Below are 19,827 nucleotides of genomic sequence, written 5' to 3'. Positions count from 1 at the left end.
TGGCAACCTCCATCCAGGTTTTGAACTTGGGTCTTCTGCGCCACCACCTGGTCAGGCTAAACTTGTCTTTTTTGGTGAGGATTGGGGCAGGGTAGTTCTTTCTCTGAGACAACAGACTACAATCTTTGAAGAAAAATGAGTTTAGCAAGGGGTATTATGCACTTGGTAATTAAATAATGACCAAGATTTATCGAACTTTTCTCATATGCCAGATATTGTGGTACCATTGCATGTGGATTATTTGTTGAACTCTCTGAGGCATGCTGTCTTCAAAAAAGGAAAGGAAACCCTGAAAGATTATATTACCTGTACAGGTAGCAAACAGCAGCGCCATTTCAGCAGAGGTTAAGAGAGAGGGTCAAGTAAAAGGTGTAGAAACAGTCTGATAAACACTCCATAAGAACAATCTACAATAATGCGGTTTTTTTCTCCTCACTTCTCGCCAGAGATTTCTGACAGTAACATCCATGAAAGGATTGGTGCTAGTTCCAAGTTATTATTTACCAAAATCAAAGATGTTACTGAGTGGACGGAAGGCCTGTGAAGAATAGCATCAATGTCGGTCGGCCTCAGGTAAGTTTAAATGCCCACTGAGGAAGGCCGACTTGAAAACTCAATGGGAAACGTCGGTCGGGGCCTGAGCACGCACACAGCGGCCGTCGTTAGTGTACTTAACACTTTGAAAAGTCTGTACTGCACAGACAGGAATGCTGATGCGGGGGCAGCGCGAAGCGGCCCTGAGCTCACCTAGCGCCCGGCCCGTCGGGGGGCGGGGCGAGGGGCAAGCCCGCCCGCCCCGCCCCGCCCCTCCCCTCCCCTCCCCTCCCCTCCCCTCCCCTCCCCTCCCCCACAGGACGACGTGACTCGACGCCCCACGCCCGCGTCTCTACCGAGTCTTCCCCGCCGCTGGGGCTTACAGCTTGACCCCGATGCCCTTCGTACCTCCCGATCCCCGCTTCTTCCTCCCCCCGCCAGAGGAGAATCGAGCCCCCCACTACCACCCGCCTTGCAGCGCCTCGAGGCTTACCTCACCGTGCCCCCCTTCTCCGCGCCAAGGAGCAGTCAACCACGTGCGCGCCGCTGGGCTTGCGGGCTCGCTCCCGAGCAGCGCAAGCGCGAGCTTGCCTCTTCTGTGCGCCGCCGCGCCGCGCCGCCCCGCCGCGTGCCGCGCTCCCGCCGTCTCCGCCCCTTTCCGTCCCTGGCCTCGAGTACCCACGTGATGCTGTGACCCCGTCGCCCCCTTCTCGGTCCCAGCCGGGGTGTTGCTGCGTCTACGCTGCTCCCCTCTGGCAGACGCCTGGGAGGATGCAGATGTGCAGTCGGCCTGACTTTTGAGTCCGACCAGTCATTTTTCCTGTGAGGTGCGTTGCGGGTCGTCAGGGGCGTGGATTTGACCCCCTCTGGAGTGCCGGGAGTCAGGGCGGACTGCTGCGGCCCTGCTTTTGTTTTTAACATTCTCAGCCCTGTTGCAGGCAAGGAAATTGAGACCAAGGGACTCAGTGGCCGCCTCTGGACGCCGGGTCTTGGGAATGCTGCTCGTGGATTAACCAGACTGAATGGTTTGAGGGGGGACAGGGTCCGTTGTTTTATTCAGATGCTTCTGGACCGTCGAAATTACCTCCTTTGGAAGGAACCATCCCCTCTTTGGGCGTCAGAGGCCCAGATTGAGGCACAATGATGAGAGGATGTGGTGGTCCACTCTGATGTCAATCTTGAGGGCTAGGTATGTCCCAACTCTTATTACTACTAATTATTATAATAGCTACCATATGTCGGGTATTAATTGCATGCCAGGCATTTTACAAAGGAAGTTACATACATGGTCTCCATTGACCTTCAAAAACAACCTTATGAGGTAGGCACTATTATTATCCCCATTTTCCAGGTGAAGACATTTAGACTTTGGCTTATAAATAAATAACCTGAAACAGTTCAAACGTTATAGGAATGTTTACCTGAAATCTATGTACTCTTATTGATTAATGTCACCCCATTAAATTTAATGTCTAAATAAAATAAATACATATATACATACCTGGGATCACACTGCTGGAGATTGTTGGCAAGAAGGGATTCAAACTAGGCCCTGGCGGGTTTGTTCAGTGGTAGAGCGTCGGCCTGGCGTGCAGGAGTCCTGGGTTTGATTCCCGGCCAGGGCACACAGGAGAAGCACCCATCTGCTTCTCCACCCCTCCCCCTCTCCTTCCTCTCTGTCTCTCTCTTCCCCTCCCGCAGCCAAGGCTCCTTTGGAGCAAAGTTGGCCCCGGGCGCTGAGGATGGCTCTGTGGCCTCTGCCTCAGGTGCTAGAATCTCTCTGGTTGGGACAGAGCAATGCCACAGATGGGCAGAGCATCGCCCCCTGGTGGGCGTGCCAGGTGGATTCTGGTGGGGCGCATGCGGGAGTCTGACTGCCTCCCTGTTTCCAACTTCAGAAAAACACAAAAAAAGGGATTCAAACTGGGGTCTACCTTAACCATTATGCTGTAACATCCATTTAGAAGTCAGTCTTTCATAAAGTTGCCCAACCTCTTTTAGAATTCATTTACACTTTCTGCCTATGTGGCTTTTTAATTCGTTTTTTTTTTAAATTTTTTTATTTATTCATTTTTAGAGAGGAGAGGGAGAGACAGAGAGAGAGGAGAGACAGAGAGAGAGAAGGGGGGGAGGAGCTGGAAGCATCAACTCCCATATGTGCCTTGACCAGGCAAGCCCAGGGTTTCGAACCGGCAACCTCAGCATTTCCAGGTCGACGCTTTATCTACTGCGCCACCACAGGTCAGGCCTTAATTCGTTTTTTAATATATGAGAAACAAGTTCATTGTAAAAAAAAAAATCAGGACATTTACATGAGCAAAAATAATGTGAAAAGCAGCTCCCACCATGTTAAATAAACAGTTAATATTTTGCTATTCATTTGACAGACATTTTCCTATGCCTCAATAAATACAGTTTTATGTATGAAGTATTCTGAAAATCTGTTTACTCATTCAACAAATATTTCATGGACAGACATGGTTCTAGGTGCTGGGGATTCAGCAGTGAAAAAAACAAAATCTGCCGTTTATCTTATGGTGGTAGAGGTTGACAATGAGCAATAATAGAGTATGTTACTAAATAATAGATAATGCCCAGTAATGTGGCAAGCTTTATGGAAAAAAACTCTGGATAAAAGGAGAAGAGTGATATGGGGATGCCCTACCAGGAAGGTCTTTTCAGGGAAGAGCACATAGGCAGAATTCTGATCATTAAATGAGGGAGGTAGTTATGTGCATTTCTAGAGGGAATCTATTCTAGGAGAAGAGAAATGGCAATTGCCATGACTCTAAGATAGAGACTTGGTTAACATGTTGGAGAAGAATCAAGGAGACCAGTGTGGCTGGAGCACAGCCAATTGGAGAAATAAGTTGGGAAACATAGGCAGAAGCCAAATCTTGTATCATTTGATAAGCCATGATCAGACTTTGGGTTTTATTGGGATATGGTAGAATACCATGAAAGGGTACAAGGAGTAATCAGATTTGCTTCAAATGGATTACTCTGGAAACTGTGTTGAGCATAGATGGTAGGAACATTAAAATTACCCTGTAAAGAATAAACTATCCTTTTACACAGCAATTGTTCATTAACAATTGGTGTTAATGTTACTAACACTGGCGTTGGCGTTTCACCTATACCTTTACACCTTTACAACCACCCTGATAATCTCCACAAAGAGGAGGTAGGGTCAAACATTTAGGACTTAGCTTCATGTCTTTTTCACTTAAACTGAATTTTGTTGAGACTGGCTAGGGCATATATCCAGATCTGGACGTCATGATTGTCAAAAAACTGAATATGATTTATCAATGTACTTTTGTGGAAAAAAACAGTCCCACATGATACTGGGACTTATTAAAAACACTGTATTTAGCCCTGGCCGGTTGGCTCAGTGATAGAGCGTCGGCCTGGCGTGCAGTAATCCCGGGTTTGATTCCCAGCCAGGGCACACAGGAGAAGCGCCCATCTGCTTCTCCACCCCTCCCCCTCTCCTTCCTCTCTGTCTCTCTCTTCCCCTCCCGCAGCCAAGGCTCCATTGGAGCAAAGTTGGCCCGGGCACTGAGGATGGCTCTGTGGCCTCTGCCTCAGGCACTAGAATGGCTCTGATTGCGGCAGAGCGACGCCCAAGATTGGCAGAGCATCGCCCCCTGGTGGGCATGCTGGGTGGATCCTGGTTGGGCGCATGTGGGAGTCTGTCTGACTGCCTCCCCGTTTCCAACTTTAGAAAAAAAGAAGAAAAAAAACTGTATTTAAGCTCCTGAAAATTTCCCTTCCTATTCAACTGATGTTAGGCCCTCATTAGAATCCTGATTTCATCATTGTGCTTAAGAAAGATGTGGAGAAATGAAAGTGTACAGTGAGGACAGCACTGATTAAAGTAGTTCTTTTCTGGGTTTTTGCCTTCAGCAATGTAGTGGTCAGTGATATCAGTGATAAGATCAGCTGAAGGAAAAGAGATTTAGAGGAAAATAAAGAGTTCTGTTTCAGATCCGTTTTGCAATCTGAGTAGAAGGGATATAAATGAGTTAGACTTCAAAGAAGAGGCCACGGTTAAACTGTGTAGTTGTATTAGAATTGTTTCTTTGGATGTGTGTCCTCTTTAGACATAGCTTGAGGACAGACACTGTCTTTTCTTTGTAACCTCAGTGCTCAGAAGTGCATCCTGGATGAATATTTGTGAAGTGAACAAGTAAAAGCAAAGGTATGGATGAAGTCACTCTCAGTATAAGGTAAACTGAGAAGATATCCAATCTATGCTTTCACTCAAGGTTCAGTACCTGAACATCACTTACAAGTAGGGAATTTGCTCAGGACAATTCTGGTTTACACGTGTTGTCCCCATATAATTAGAAATATTGTCTCATTTCACTGTCACAAGTATCTCAGTTTGTACAATAAATTATATGGTCACTCTTTGTAGAAGGACCTTCAGGGTTTAGTGTCTTCCTATTTCTTTGTCATCACTGCCCCATCTTACACTTCATTCTCCATCTAGATGGAAGTACCTCGATTTTCCCTTATGCACTCTGTTTCTTCCAAGCTTCCTTTGCCAATGTATCTCCACTTCAACTTAGATATCACTTCCTCAGAGCAGCCCTCCCAGCCCCCAAGTCTGGGATAAGTGGACCTTTACATGCTTCCAGTGCAATCTGTATTTAACCTGTCATAGCAGAGATGACCAAGTATCTTGTTCCCCTCGCTAAACATGTCTGTAAAGGAACCTGAAAAAACACCCTTTGTCTGTTTTAAGTCAGAAATTTACATTAATATTATCTAAAATAAGTCCATGTTGGGCTAATATTTTGAGGGGCTGAACTTCAGGACAGATTAATAGCACATTCTCTAAGCCTTTTTTATTCATAACTAAGTAGGTTGACTTTTTTTTGGGTTTTTTGCTTTTGTTTTTTTTACAGAGACAGAGAGAGGGATAGATAGGGACAGACAGACAGGAATGGAGAGAGATGAGAAGCATCAATCATCAGTTTTTTCGTTGTGACACCTTAGTTGTTCATTGATTGCTTTCTCATATGTGCCTTGACTGTGGGGCTACAGCAGACCGAGTAACCCCTTGCTCAAGCTAGTGATCTTGGGTCCAAGCTGGTGAACTTTGCTCAAACTAGAAGAGCCTGCGCTCAAGCTGACGACCTCGGGGTCTCGAACCTGGGTCCTCCACATCCCAGTCCGATGCTCTATCCACTGTGCCACCGCCTGGTCAGGCAGTAGGTTGACTTTTGAACTTGAAACCCAGCAAGGAAAATTGTATCATACTGCCAGGCTCTGTGATGTGGCTGCCATTGACTAAATACAAAATATCCCAGTGACTTTTCTTCAACCACTAAACTTCAGTGGTTTAAATCAAAAGTGCAGTTTCTCAACCTCCTTCCCTATGGAAATGATTCTCTATCATGTTTAGATATTTACTATATCCAGAGTGCTGAAAAACTTTATAAACTTTATCTCATCTAATATTTTTATTTTAACTCGGGTAGCTCTTTGTAGTTTGGTATGCAAATAGATAAAAACAAAGTCTAAAAGTTTAGCTATGTCTTTCAGGTTTCAACTTTCTCTCCTTTAAATTCTGAGCAAGCAATGTATAATAGCCAGATATTTAGGTCTTAGAGCAGAGCCCTTTGCCAATTACAAGGGCTTTTCAAGGAAAGGAGTCTTCCCGTGATGCACTCAGTAGACAGGGCTTCACCCCACAAAGGCCTGAGTCCGAAAGGTTTAAGTTCTCCAGGCCCAGCTCAGGATTGGTTCCAGCCTCCTTAGCCTCTGATGCTGCCTCTTGCATCAGGACCATTGCCATCCTCTTTCCTGCCCCCCTCATTTCATGCCTCTCTTATCTTTTGTCTCTTTGTAGCCACCCTAGTCAATCCTTTCCCTTCCAAAGGGTTCCTAGAGTACTTATTTAACTTGATCCACCCAAACTATGGCCAGTCTGCAGAGGAAGTGGTGAAGCACCTCTGTTTATCTACTTAAAGAAATGTAAGGCCTACCTATAGCCATTTCTCTACATAGTGAGGCCTGTCTGGGGGTGCTTCGGCATAAGTAGGAGGGTCCTAAATATCTCAAAGGTGAACAGGAGGGGAAAAATTTTCTGCTAAAGAACCCTGCTACATCCCACTTTACAGATAAGGAAAAACAAGTCTCAGGTAAAATCACTTGCCCAGAGTCATTCGGTTGCTAGGTAGCACAGCTGGACTCAAAATCAGATTTGTCCAAATGTAACTAATAAACTGCCTATGACTGTTTAAAATGGAAGACTTAGCAGGAATCAAGATTTTATACCAGGGATAGTCAACCTTTTTATACCTACCACCCACTTTTGTATCTCTGTTAGTAGTAAAATTTTCTAACCACCCCCGTTTCCACAGTAACAGTGATTTATAAAGTAGGGAAGTAACTTTACTTTATAAAATTTATAGAACAGAGTTACAGCAAGTTAAAGCATATAATAATAATTACTTAACAAGTACTTTATGTCAGATTTTCTCTGTTTGGCAGAATAAATCTTTATAAAACAACTTACTATAGTTAAATCTATTTTTTTTTAATTTTTAATTTTTCTGAAGTTGGAAACGGGGAGGCAGTCAGACAGACTCCCGCATGTGCCCAACCGGGATCCACCCGGCATGCCCACCAGGGGGCGACACCCTGCCCATCTAGGGTGTTGCTCTGTTGCAACCAGAGCCATTCTAGTGCCTGAGGCAGAGGCCACAGAGCCATCCTCAGCGCCCGGGCCAACTTTGCTCCAATGGAGCCTTGGCTGCGGGAGGGGAAGAGAGAGACAGAGAGGAAGGAGAGGGGGAGGGGTGGAGAAGCAGATGGGCGCTTCTCCTGTGTGCCCTGGCCAGGAATCAAACCTGGGACTCCTGCACGCCAGGCCTACGCTCTACCACTGAGCCAACCGGCAGGGCCTAAATCTATTATTTTATTTATACTTTGGTTGCTCCGCTGCCACCCACCATGAAAGCTGGAACGCCCACTAGTGGGTGGAAGGGATCAGGTTGACTACCACTGTTTTACACAATGCTATGACCATTAAGCAGAGTTTTCATGAATCTAAACTTTTGCTGCCCATCTCTTCTGCCTCTTCCTCACCTCACTGACTAATTTTTTTAAAGATTTTTTAGAGAGAGAGGAAGAAGGAACAGGAAGCATCAACTTGTAACAGTTGCTTCCCATATGTGTCTTGACCAGGCAGGTATGGGTTTTGAATCAGCAACGTCAGCATTTCAGGTTGATTCTTTATCCACTGTGCCACCACAGGCCAGGCTGACTTCTTTTTTGACCTGCAAAAAGTGCAGGATATCTGTCTCATGAGTCATTAGGCTTTGGATAGATTCCAAAATGTTAGGTGAACTAGGCATGTATTGTTGCTAAGTGACTTCTGTTTATCAGAAAACTTTCAAGTGCCTACTTGGCAGCCTAGCTGCATACTTTTCAGTTTGATATACAGGCCCTCCACCTTTTATTGTCAGACAGGCTCCAAAAATATTTTGCATCATTTGATGACAGGCAGTCTATATTCTTTTGCAACCAATAAGTGCCTAATGTTTGAAATAAGATTTGTAAGGAACCTGGCACAGTTTAATATAATTTTTAAAACATGGACTTTAAAGCTTTCCTGAATTTGAATTCTGTCCCCACCCTTTACTACCTTTAAGAATTTAGGTGTTATTATCTGTGCCTCTTTTCTCCTCATATGTAAAATGAAAAATATAATACCTAATAAGAGTTTTGTGATGATGTATGTATAGCACCTAGTTCATGGTGGGAGTCAAGCAAATTTTAACTTTAGTTCTATAACTGCTCCATAGGATGACCCTGAGGCTTGTTTAGAAGTTGTTCTAGTCTAAGTTGGTTAGAACTCAGTATTAGAATTTTCTCATTCTTTTTTTTTTTTTTTTTTTTTTTTTTATTTTTCTGAAGCTGGAAACAGGGAGAGACAGTCAGACAGACTCCCGCATGCGCCCAACCGGGATCCACCCGGCACACCCACCATGGGGCGACGCTCTGCCCACCAGGGGGCAATGCTCTGCCCATCCTGGGCGTCGCCATGTTGTGACCAGAGCCACTCTAGCGCCTGAGGCAGAGGCCACAGAGCCATCCCCAGCGCCCGGGCCATCTTTGCTCCAATGGAGCCTTGGCTGCGGGAGGGGAAGAGAGAGACAGAGAGGAAAGCGCAGCGGAGGGGTGGAGAAGCAAATGGGCGCTTCTCCTGTGTGCCCTGGCCGGGAATCGAACCCAGGTCCTCCGCACGCTAGGCCGACGCTCTACCGCTGAGCCAACCTGCCAGGGCTTCTCATTCTTTAAATCAAGAATTGTCTACTGGAAATCTGTATGTTTCCAGAACACCAAGCAATGAAACAATTTCTTTTGCTGCCTAATTCTTTAACACCTTCTTCACTATAAAACTAACAAAGAATATACATAATCTCTCTGGTCACAGAACAGATGTGTACTTGCAATCAAGGACAATTAATCCAGACTTCCCTTGAATGCAGAACAAACACAGGAGCTCTGTCCCATTTAATTAATGTAAATAGTGAACAGACTTATGTGTCATGAACAATTAACTATAAGACTGTTCCTCATAGTATAGAGTGGGTACTTTACTATTGTAATCAAAACTAACAACAAAGTGAATCTGATGCATATTTAGTGATATATGTAATTGTTGTGCTGCATGATAATTAAGCCTTAAATGCTAAGCTGTTTACATAAATGACTGTAATTGGTTATTTTTACACAGCCAAACACAATTTTTAAGTGTTTGTCTGCTTATTTGATTAATTTTCTAGAATCTGTAATCATGCCAAGTACAACAGTTTGCTCTGAAACTCTGGTATTTAATCATACGCTCTCATACACACATATACTCTTGTCAACCAAAGTTCACTGCTACCAATTCAGTGACAACAGGAATCCCCAATCTGGGTGTAATGAAGGGAGAAACTTTGAATGAAATGGCTTCAGTGAAGCAGCTCAAATGAAGTAGTCCATGTTGCAGCTCAAGTGTTACAGCTCATAGGCTGGGGGAATGCAGCAGAAAGTGCACTCCATGGAGACAGAGGAGAGACTGGCTTCTGTAGCAAAACGTTCTTGACTCATTCCTGATTGGTCCATTTTTATGGAAATGAAGACTCCACATTCTCTCAGTTTGTCCCAGATCGCACTGTTTTGTTTGGCCAGCTCACATGGTCTGATAGGTTGTTATGGAGCTACTCTGATTGGTCAGTATATATGCATGTGAGGGTATAGCTGCACAGCTCTGAGTGGACAGAGAAGGTCTTAGTCCCATTGGTCAAAATACAATACCAATACAAACCGTTACAAAGGTTGGCTCAGAGAGCAGCACAGTGCAGGCAAGAACACAGTGCAGGAGGTTTGGCGGCTCAGTCTGTAGCTTTTCCTGAAATTCAGTATGTGTGAGAGGCCTCTGTAAACAATGGCTGTTAGACTCTGGTTATGAATTTGGATCTATTTTAGCCACAAGGAGTCCTTCTTGGCAGATATATTCTTTCTCTGGGTTGCTACCCATCAAAATGACACAGCAGGGTTCTCCCTACCTGGTACTAAACATATTATCTACTTTTAAGGTTCTGTGCATATATTTCCTCTCTCTCTCTCTCTTTTTTTTTTCTTTCTATAAGGTCTACCGGAAAGTTCTGTCCATTTCTATCACAACAAGTTTCGACACGTAAGCACATGTTTATTTGGCGCATGTGTGCCTCTATTTTTAGCACTTATTGTATACATACTGACGTAGCAAATTAACTAAAACAAAGTTGATTCACGTTAGTCTTATGTGTGAAGCCATAGTGTACCCATGGCTACTGATAAAGTTCATTTACGCCACTGTAATTTTTATGAATTTCAACAAGGAAGAACTGATACAGAAACATGTTTGTTGCATCCACCATATTCCCTGGACTTAGCACCCTTCGACTATCACTTGTTTTTGTCCTTACAAAATTTTTTGAAGGGCAAAAAATTCAAAAATGAAGACGATATCAAACAAGCACTAGTTCAATTTTTCGCATCAAAAGATAAAACATTTTTCAAAAATGGGATATACAAATTGCCTTCACGCTGGCAAGAAATCATTAATAATAATGGCATTATATTATTTAATAAAGTTTATTTACAGTAAGAAAAATTTGTATTTTGTTTTATTCCAAAAACGGACAGAACTTTCCAAGAGACCTTATATATTTTCTCATTTTAGTCCTCAAAAATATTTTAAGGGAGGTATTGTTACTCCCATTTTACTGATGTAGTAACTGATGGCCAGGGAGAATAAGCAGGCGGTAAAGTGGAAATTCAAACTTCTATCCCCAACCTCTAACCACACTTTGTACCACCGCAGAAGGTAATGGATCCTAGCAGAGATACATAAAGGATTTTTTTAGGAAATTGAATGGCTCCTGAGAAATACAGAATATGTACATTAGTCCCCTCCTTCTCCGTGGTTTTGTTTTCCATGGTTCCAATTATTGGCAATCAGCCATGGAGCAAAATATTAAATAGAAAATTCCAAAAATAAACAATAAGTTTTAAATTGCATAACATGATGAAATCTCACCCCATTTCAATTTGTCCTGGGACATTAATCATTCCCTTCTCTAGCATATCCAGGGTGGGGGGTTGAGAGACGTCACATTTATGTGACTTTTTTTTTTTTTGAATTTTTCTGAAGTGAGAAGTGGGGAGGCAGAGAGACAGAGAGACAGACTCCCACATGTGCCTGACCAGGATACATCCGGGAAGCCCACCAAGGAGCAATGCTCTGCAACTGGAGCCATTCTAGCGCTTGAGGCAGAGGCCATGCAGCCATCCTCAGAGCCCGGGCCAACTTTGCTCCAATGGAGCCTTGGCTGAGGGAGGGGAAGAGAGTGATAGAGGGAAAGGAGGGGGGAGGGGGGGAGAAGATGGGCGCTTCTCCTGTGTGCCCTGGCCAGGAATTGAACCTGGCACTTCCACACACCGGACCGATGCTCTACCACTGAGCCAACTGTTATGGAGCTACTCTGATTGGTCAGTATATATGCATGTGAGGATATAGCTGCACAGCTCTGAGTGGACAGAGAAGGTCTTAGTCCCATTGGTCAAAATACAATACCAATACAAACTGTTATAAAGGTTGGCTCAGAGAGCAGCACAGTGCAGGCAAGAACACAGTGCATTGACTTTTGACTTTTATTATAGTATATTCTTATAATTGTTGTATTTTATTATTAGTTATTGTTGATTTCTACTGTACCTAAGTTAATAGATTAAACTTTATCATAGGTATGTACAGTAGGTATAGGAAAAAACATAGTGTGTATATGGAGTTTGGTACTATCTGTAGTTTTAGGCATTCATTGAGGGTCTTGGAATTTATTCTCCATGGATAAGGGAGACTACTGTGTTCCTGGGTACTAATTCTGTTGCAACACACAGTGTGTTTATCTTTTATTTTTTAATTAATTAATTTTAGCCATGGAGACAGAGAGGGACAGACAGACAGGGAGGGAGAGAGATGAGAAGGATCAATTCTTCATTGCGGCTACTTAGTGTCCTTAGTTGTTCATTGATTGCTTTCTCATATGTGTCTTGACCTGGGGTGATGGGGGGGAGCTACAGCAGAGCGAGTGACCCCTTGCTCAAGCCAGTGACCTTGAGCTCAAGCCAGTGACATTGGGCTTCAAGCCAGTGACCATGGGGTCATGTCTATGATCCCACACTCAAGCCAGTGACCCCGCGCTCAAGCTGGTGAGCCTGAGCTCAAGCCAGATGAGCCCGCGCTCAAGCTGATGACCTCGGGGTTTTTAACCTAGGCCCTCCGCATCCCAGTCCGACGCTCTATCCACTGCAACACTGCCTGGTCAGGCCACACAGTGTATTTCTAATGTAATGTTCCTCAACATGCAGATTTACCTATAAATAAGCAACTGTCAGGCTCTGAAGCTCTGGGAGTCCCATTGCCTCCAAGAACCTATTTTCATATTGCCTTCTATGGCTACATTTAAAAAAACTATTGCCACTTATATCTGAAAGTCCCACAAACAGAACATAATTCTTTTTTTTTTCTTTTACAGAGACAGAGAGTCAGAGAGAGGGACAGATAGGAATGGAGAGAGATGAGAAGCATCAATCATTAGTTTTTCATTGCAACACCTTAGTTGTTCATTGATTGCTTTCTCATATGTGCCTTGACCGTGGGCCTTCAGCAGACCGAGTAACCCCTTGCTCGAGCCAGCAACCTTGGGTCCAAGCTGGTGAGCTTTGTTCAAACCAGATGAGCCTGCACTCAAGCTGGTGACCTCCGTGTCTCGAACCTGGGTCCTCCGCATCCCAGTCTGATGCTCTATCCACTGTGCCATCGCCTGGTCAGGCTACAACATAATTCTTAGAAGGACTCCCATTTTGATGGACTCTGCTTTACCAACAAACATGACAAAATCAGACAGTCGAGTCATCAGCATGTTCTCACCCTATTTTTTATAACAGGGAGAGAGAAAAACAGCTCTCAAAAACTACTAGTATAGGCCCTGGCCAGTTGGCTCAGTGGTAGAGCATCGGTCTGGCATGCAGGAGTCCTGGGTTTGATTCCCAGCCAGGGCACACAGGAGAAGCACCCATCTGCTTCTCCACCCTTCCCCCTCTCCTTCCTCTCTGTCTCTTTCTTCCCCTCCCGCAGCCAAGGCTTCATTGGAGCAAAGTTGGCCCGGGCGCTGAGGATGGCTCTGTGGCCTCTGCCTTAGGCGCTAGAATGGCTCTGGTTGCAACAGAGAGAGCATCGCCCCCTGGTGGGCATGCCAGGTGGATCCCAGTCGGGCGCATGCGGGAGTCTGTCTGACTGCCTCCCTGTTTCCAACTTCAGAAAAATACAAAAAAACAAACAAACAAAAAACTACAAAAACAAACAAAAAAACTACTAGTATATGTCATTTTCTTATTCTGAAATTAAACCAGCTAAGTAATGCACAGATTCAGTTTCAGAATGATTTATTCAGTATTGCTTTTCTAGGCTGTTTTAGTGAGTTCATAGTGTTGAAAAGAACTGCAACATGCAGCAGTATCTAAACTCAGGTGCATATTTTCCACTGAAAATCACTGAGCTTTTCAGGGTAAGCTACAAAGTACCTTTGCACAGGATTTTTATTTGTCTTTGGCAGAACAAGTAGTCCCTGTGCCAGAGCAGTATCAAGTTAGGGAAGTCTTTCTGGCCTCCTCTTTTCTCTACTGTGTATCACTGCTTACCCTTTTAGCTCCCTCCTTCCTTATTAGAAAGTAAATAGTCTGATTCCCATATCAATACTTTCAATGAAATCTTTTCAATCTAACGGTGTTCATTCTTCATGGTGGAATAATTTTAAGCCTTTTACCTCTAACTATAGATAATAATGCAGTTGTCTCTTGGTATCCACCGGGCATTGGTTCCAGAACACTCCTTGGATACCAAAATCCAAAGATGCTCAAGTCCCCTGTACAAAATGGTATATTATTTGCATATAACTTATGCATGCATATCCTCCCTTATACTTTAGATCATCTCTACATTATATTAATACCTAATACAATGTAACTAGTTGTTATACTGTATTATTTATGAAATAAGGACAAGAAAAGAGTCAGTAGATGTTCAGTACAGATGTAACCGTTATAGGCCTAACTATTGATACATAGCACACATCAGCAACAATATAACATTTAAAAAATATCTTCTATCCACAGTTGGTTGAATCTGTGGATGGAGAACCCACAGACACAGAGAGTCAACTGTATAGCCAAGAATACAAGACTGTTTACCTCAATATAAAAGACTAACGAGCCTGACCAGGTGGTGGCTCAGTGGATAAAGCATTGGACTGGGACATGGAAACCCCAGGTTTGAAACCCCAAGGTTGCTGGCTTGAGCATGGGCTCATCCAGCTTGAGCACAGGCTCACCAGCTGGAGCGCAGGGTCACTGACTTGAGCTTAGACATGACCCCATGGTCGCTGGCTTGAGCCCAAAGGTTGCTGGCTTGAAGCCCAAGGTTGCTGGCTTGAGCTCAAGGTAGCCAGCTTGAGCAAGGGGTCACTCGCTCTGCTGTAGCCACCTCCACCACTCCCCCCATCAAGGCACATATGAGAAAGCAATCAATGAACAACTAAGGTGCCGCAATAAAGAATTGATGCTTCTCATCTCTCTCCCTTCCTGTCTGTCTGTCCCTGTCTGTTCCTCTCTCTGTCCCTCTCTCCGTTTCTATCACACATGTACACACACACAAAAAAAGACTCCTGAGGCCCTGGCTAGTGGCTGAGTCGATAGAACTTTGGCCCAGCATATAGGCGTTCCAGGTTTAATCCTTGGTTAGGGCACACAGGAGAAGTGACCATCTGCTTCTTCCTTCTCAGTCTCCCCCTTCTCTCCCTCTTTCCCTCCCACAGCCATAGGTTCATTTGATTTGAGTGTGGCTGCAGGCGCAGAGGATAGCTCTGTTGGAGCACATCAGCCTCAGGTGCTAAAATTGCTTGGTACTGGAGCATTGGCCTTGGATGGGGTTGCCAGGTGGATCCTGGTCAGGGCACGTGTGGGAGTCTGCCTTACTATCTCCCCTCCTCTCACCTAAACAAAAAAAGATTAATGGCCTAATAGGAAAAGGAGTTGTTATAAGAAAGCAAAAGAGAGAACCTGAAGCAAATAAATGTGTAGAAAGATGCTCGACTTCATTATTAAGCAGGAAAATACACATAAGAACAATGACATACTACTTTATAGCTACCAGATTGGCAAAAAATTTTAGTCTTGAGATTTCCAAGTTAGGGAGGGTATTTAGAATAATAGAGACCCTCTTTACTGCTGGGGCAGTATACTATAATATTTGGTATGACCTTTTTAGAGAACACTATGCAATCTAGCAAAGTTGAACAAGAATTCTGCTCTTCCAGAAATGATATACAGCATTTTCTCTACCATGTTGTTGGCAAAAAGGAAGCCCCATCTAGATAAAAGGAGGAGAGGCTGGGAAATGTAGTCCCTAGCCGAACGGGTACCACCCTATAAATGATGGAAGGTTGGGGGACTGAGGTAATAACTAGCTATTTCTACCACAAATTATAATCCTCTTAATTTTTCTTTTTTTCATCAGCATACTTATTTATTCTGATAATAACTGTAAAAGGTTATTAAATACTCTATGGAGCCTGACCTGTGGCGGCACAGTGGATAAAGCAACAACCTAGTACACTGAAGTCACCAGTTCAAATCTTGGGCTTGCCCCGTCAAGGCACCTATGGGAGTTGATGCTTTCTGCTCCTCCCCCCTTCTCTTCCTCTCTCTTTCTCTCCTCTCTCTCTAAAAGTAAATAAATAAAATATAATAAAATAAGTAAATAAATACTTAAAAAAAATTCTGCTCTTTGGCATATGTCCTAGACATAGACATGTCCAAGAAAATCTGTTGTAGAATAAATAAGTTAAACTGTTATCTGATCCTTGTTTTGAAACTTTTTTTTTTTTTTAGATTTTATTCCTTCTTTTTTTTAGAGTAAGAGGAGAGAGATAAGGGGGAGGAGCAGGAAGCATCAACTCCGATATGTGCCTTGATCAGGCAAGCCCTGGTTTTGAACTAGCAACCTCGGTGTTCCAGGTCAGTGCTTTATCCACTGCACCCCCACTGATCAGTCTGTTATCTGATCTGATTGTGTGATAGCTTATGTCTTCACATTCACTGTCTCTTCTGTTGAATATTTGATTCTACTAGAGGGAAGTTAGGACTTTACCCTATAGTCTGCACTGTTTCTTATATTTTAGTGCATTAGGGAGCAGTAGTGACCTGAATAAATCCTAACAGAATCTTCTGGGCATCATCTTATTCTGTGGAGACCATGACACTATACCTCTGAACATATCATTCTCTATCCTATTTTAAGTTTTAGAAAAATAACTTAAAATAAGAAAAATTTGACTTGACCTGTGTTGGAACAGGGGATAAAGTGTCGACCTGGAATGCTGAGGTCACTGGTTTGAAACCTAGACGTGTCTGGTCAAGGCACATATGAGCAGCAACTACTGCTATGAGTTGATGCTTCCCACTTCTTCCCCTGCTTTCTCTTTCTGTCTCTCTCTCTCTGTCCCCCCTCTAAATTCAATAAATAAAATCTTTTTAAAAAGATAAATGGCAACTCAAGGCAACATGAGGGCCATTCTGTACACAGGAAAATGGAATCCTGTATGAGAGTGGGAGAGGAGAAGTGGAGGCAGGAATGGAGGATCAGAGTGTAAGGAGAGGAGAGGCTATAAGACTGTCTACCCATCGCAGGGTGGGGGAGGGAGAAAGGTTCCTAGCCCCTACTCATAAGTACATGTAGCAAGTCCTCCTTGGAAAATGGCTGGTTCTGGATGTACACATAGGGAAAGTACTCTAGGTCAGAATCTTGTGGAGAGTGCTTAAAGAGGCTCCAACATAAGAAGGGGAGGGGAGGAACAGTTAGGGCCAGAGTCACCTTTAAGTCCCTCTCCAGCTAGTAACCCCTGCACTGGCCTGGGTTTGCAGAAAAGGAGTGATGCTAAGGGCCTGCTCACACCTTTCAGAGGCCCAGAGAGCCTTGGGTCATGTTTATTTTTTGAGAACACAGTTCTATCTAAAAAGCAAAGAAATGGCAAATCATAATAAAATTATAGTATATTTTAAGTGTTTATATTGAACAAGTCATGTTTTAACATGTACATATACAATTATTAAGGTCATATAGCAATACCTTCAAAAGTTTACATTGGACATTTCTGTGAACGTGCCTTTTTTTTTAAATTTTATATGGAGACAGAGAGTCAGAGAGAAGGATAGATAGGGACAGACAGACAGGAACGAAGAGAGATGAGAAGCATCAGTCATCAGTTTTTCATTATGACACCTTAGTTGTTCATTGATTGCTTTCTCATATGTGCCTTGACTGGCGGGGCCTTCAGCAGACCAAGTAACCCCTTGCTCGAGCCAGCGACCTTGGATCTAAGCTGGTGAACTTTGCTCAAACCAGATAAGCCTGCATTCAAGCTGGCGACCTCGGTGTCTCGAACCTGGGTCCTCCACATCCTAGTCCGACAATCTATCCACTGCGCCACGGCCTGGTCAGGCGTGAACGTGCCTTTCTGCCCTAAGCAACTTCCTACCTTAATTTTTGGATCTGGCCCTAGTTTGTTGGCTGAGTGGTAGAGTGTTGGCCTGGCATGTTCAAGTCCTGGGTTTGATTCTCGGTCAGGGCACACAGGAGAAGCAACCATCTGCTTCTCCACCCTTCCCCTCCTCTTCCCACAGCCATGGCTCAAATGGTTTAAGCAAAGTTGGTCTAGGGCACTGAGGATGGCTTCATGGCCTCCGCCTCAGGTGCTAAAATATCTCGATTGCTGAGCAATGGAGCTACAGCGCAGCCGTGCAGAGCATCTCCTAGTAGGGGCTTGCTAGGTAGATCCTGGTCCGAGCGCATGCGGGAGTCTATCTCTGCCTCCCCGCCTCTCAATTAAAAAAAAACAAAACTTGGATCTATCAAAAAGTATTGGGAGCTGACCAGGCGGTGGCGCAGTGGATAGAGCATCGGACTGGGATGCCGAGGACCCAGGTTCGAGGCCCCGAGGTCACCAGCTTGAGCACGGGCTCATCTGGTTTGAGCAAAAGATCACCAGCTTGGACCCAAGGTTGCTGGCTCGAGCAAGGGGTTACTCCATCTGCTGAAGGGCCGCGGTCAAGGCACATACGAGAAAGTAATCAATGAACAACTAAGGTGTCGCAATATGCGACAAAAAACTAATGATTGATGCTTCTCATCTCTCCATTCCTGTCTGTCTATCCTTGTCTATCCCTCTCTCTGAGCCTCTCTCTCTGTCTCTGTAAAAAAAAAAATAGTATTGGGGTGCCTGACCAGGGGGTGGCACAGTGGATAGACTGTCAGACTGGGATGCAGAGGACCCAGGTTTGAAACCCTGAGGTCGCCAGCTTAAACACGGGCTCATCCAGCTAGGGCATGGGCTCACTAGCTTGAGCGCAGGATCGCTGGCTTGAGTGTGGGATCATAGACAAAACCCCATGGTTGCTGGCTTGAGCCCAAAGGTCACTGGCTTGAAGTCCAAGGTTGCTGGCTTGATCCCAAGGTGGCTGGCCTGAGCAACGGGTCACCGATGTGACTGTAGCCTCCCAGTCAAGGCACATATGAGAAAGCAATCAATGAACAACTAAGGTGCTGCAGTGAAGAACTGATGCTTCTCATCTCTTTCCTTCCGGTCTGCCTGTCCCTGTCTGTCCCTCTCTCTGTCTCTCTTGCTAAAAATAAATAATAAAAAGTTTTGGGGTGATTTAGACTCTTAGAAAAGGTGGGATGACTTCAGTTCTCTCTACTTTAAGACTTGAAAAAAAACACAACTTAATACTTGTGCTAACTGGAAGTATGGTAGTATGTGTTAGCCAAAAAAAAGTAGACAGCTTTAAAATAGTGTGAAGAGTATGATGTTATTTGTGAAATGTGTCTTTTTATGTATAAGAATATTATTTACAATGTCTATAAAGAGGTGCATCAAAGAGTTAATAATGGCCATCTCTGAGAGGAAGGATTAGATATAATATTTTTTCTTTTATTTATATTTTCCAGTATTTTCTTTTATTAAATTTATTTTTAATTTATTCATTTTAGAGAGGAGAGAGAGTGAGTCTAGAGAGAAAGGGGGGAGGAGCAGGAAACATCAACTCCCATATATTTCTTGACCAGACAAGTGCAGGGTTTTGAACCTGCGACCTCAGCATTCCAGGTTGACGCTTTATCCACTGTGCCACCACAGGTCAGGCCTTCCAGCATTTTCTTAAAATTGTTATAATGTGAATGTACTTTAACAATTGAAAACAAAGGGTGGTAACTGAATGAGAAAGAATCTGCAATCAAGATCTTGCCAACTAGTCACTTCCCAGAGGAATCTTTGACACTCACTCCATAGAATGTTTCACTGAGTTGAGACTATAACTTAGTCTACAATGGTGACAGGGAGAATTATCAATATGTCCTGCTGTGAAGTGATCTGCAGGCTGAGGGGTCCATCCCAAAGTCCACATGGGAATTCTCCTTTCCCTTCTGCTATCTCTCCCATCCTCTTAGTTTTCAAAGATCTCTACTGTTAAAAGAATATGGGATTCAAAATGATTAACTGATTAGGGAGTCAGAAAATCCTCAGAGGGACCTTGCTTTGTCCGGGGAAACAAGTTGTCCCCAAAGCAAAATAAATAATTTTTATCCCATCAGTGAATTTCTGTAAAGGAAGTTACTATAGCCCTGGC

The 19,827-nt window shown here is 44.0% G+C and overlaps 2 protein-coding genes across 7 annotated transcripts in view; one reads left to right on the top strand and one right to left on the bottom strand.

Annotated features, from left to right (window-relative positions):
- TADA2A (transcriptional adaptor 2A) overlaps positions 1 to 1,141 on the bottom strand; it is a 58,822-nt gene extending 57,681 nt beyond the window's left edge. The window contains exon 1 of one of the 3 annotated variants that reach the window (XM_066363224.1): positions 1,028 to 1,141. The gene's annotated coding sequence lies outside the window, so the exon portion shown is untranslated. The remainder of the gene's footprint in view (positions 1 to 1,027) is intronic. The other 2 variants (XM_066363222.1, XM_066363223.1) reach the window with 2 other exon arrangements.
- Positions 1,142 to 1,230: 89 nt separating this feature from the next.
- Positions 1,231 to 19,827, top strand: part of ACACA (acetyl-CoA carboxylase alpha) — a 328,759-nt gene continuing 310,162 nt past the window's right edge. For all 4 annotated transcript variants that reach the window (XM_066363215.1, XM_066363212.1, XM_066363211.1 and 1 more), the window contains exon 1: positions 1,231 to 1,723. In XM_066363215.1, the coding sequence (XP_066219312.1) occupies positions 1,686 to 1,723 (38 nt within the window). In that variant the 5' untranslated portion in view covers positions 1,231 to 1,685. The remainder of the gene's footprint in view (positions 1,724 to 19,827) is intronic.

Source organism: Saccopteryx leptura, chromosome 2 (genome assembly GCF_036850995.1).
Source record: "Saccopteryx leptura isolate mSacLep1 chromosome 2, mSacLep1_pri_phased_curated, whole genome shotgun sequence".
NCBI lineage: Eukaryota > Metazoa > Chordata > Mammalia > Chiroptera > Emballonuridae > Saccopteryx > Saccopteryx leptura.
The sequence above is the reverse complement of the archived record's forward strand: the minus strand, read 5'-3'. Positions and strand labels throughout refer to the sequence as shown.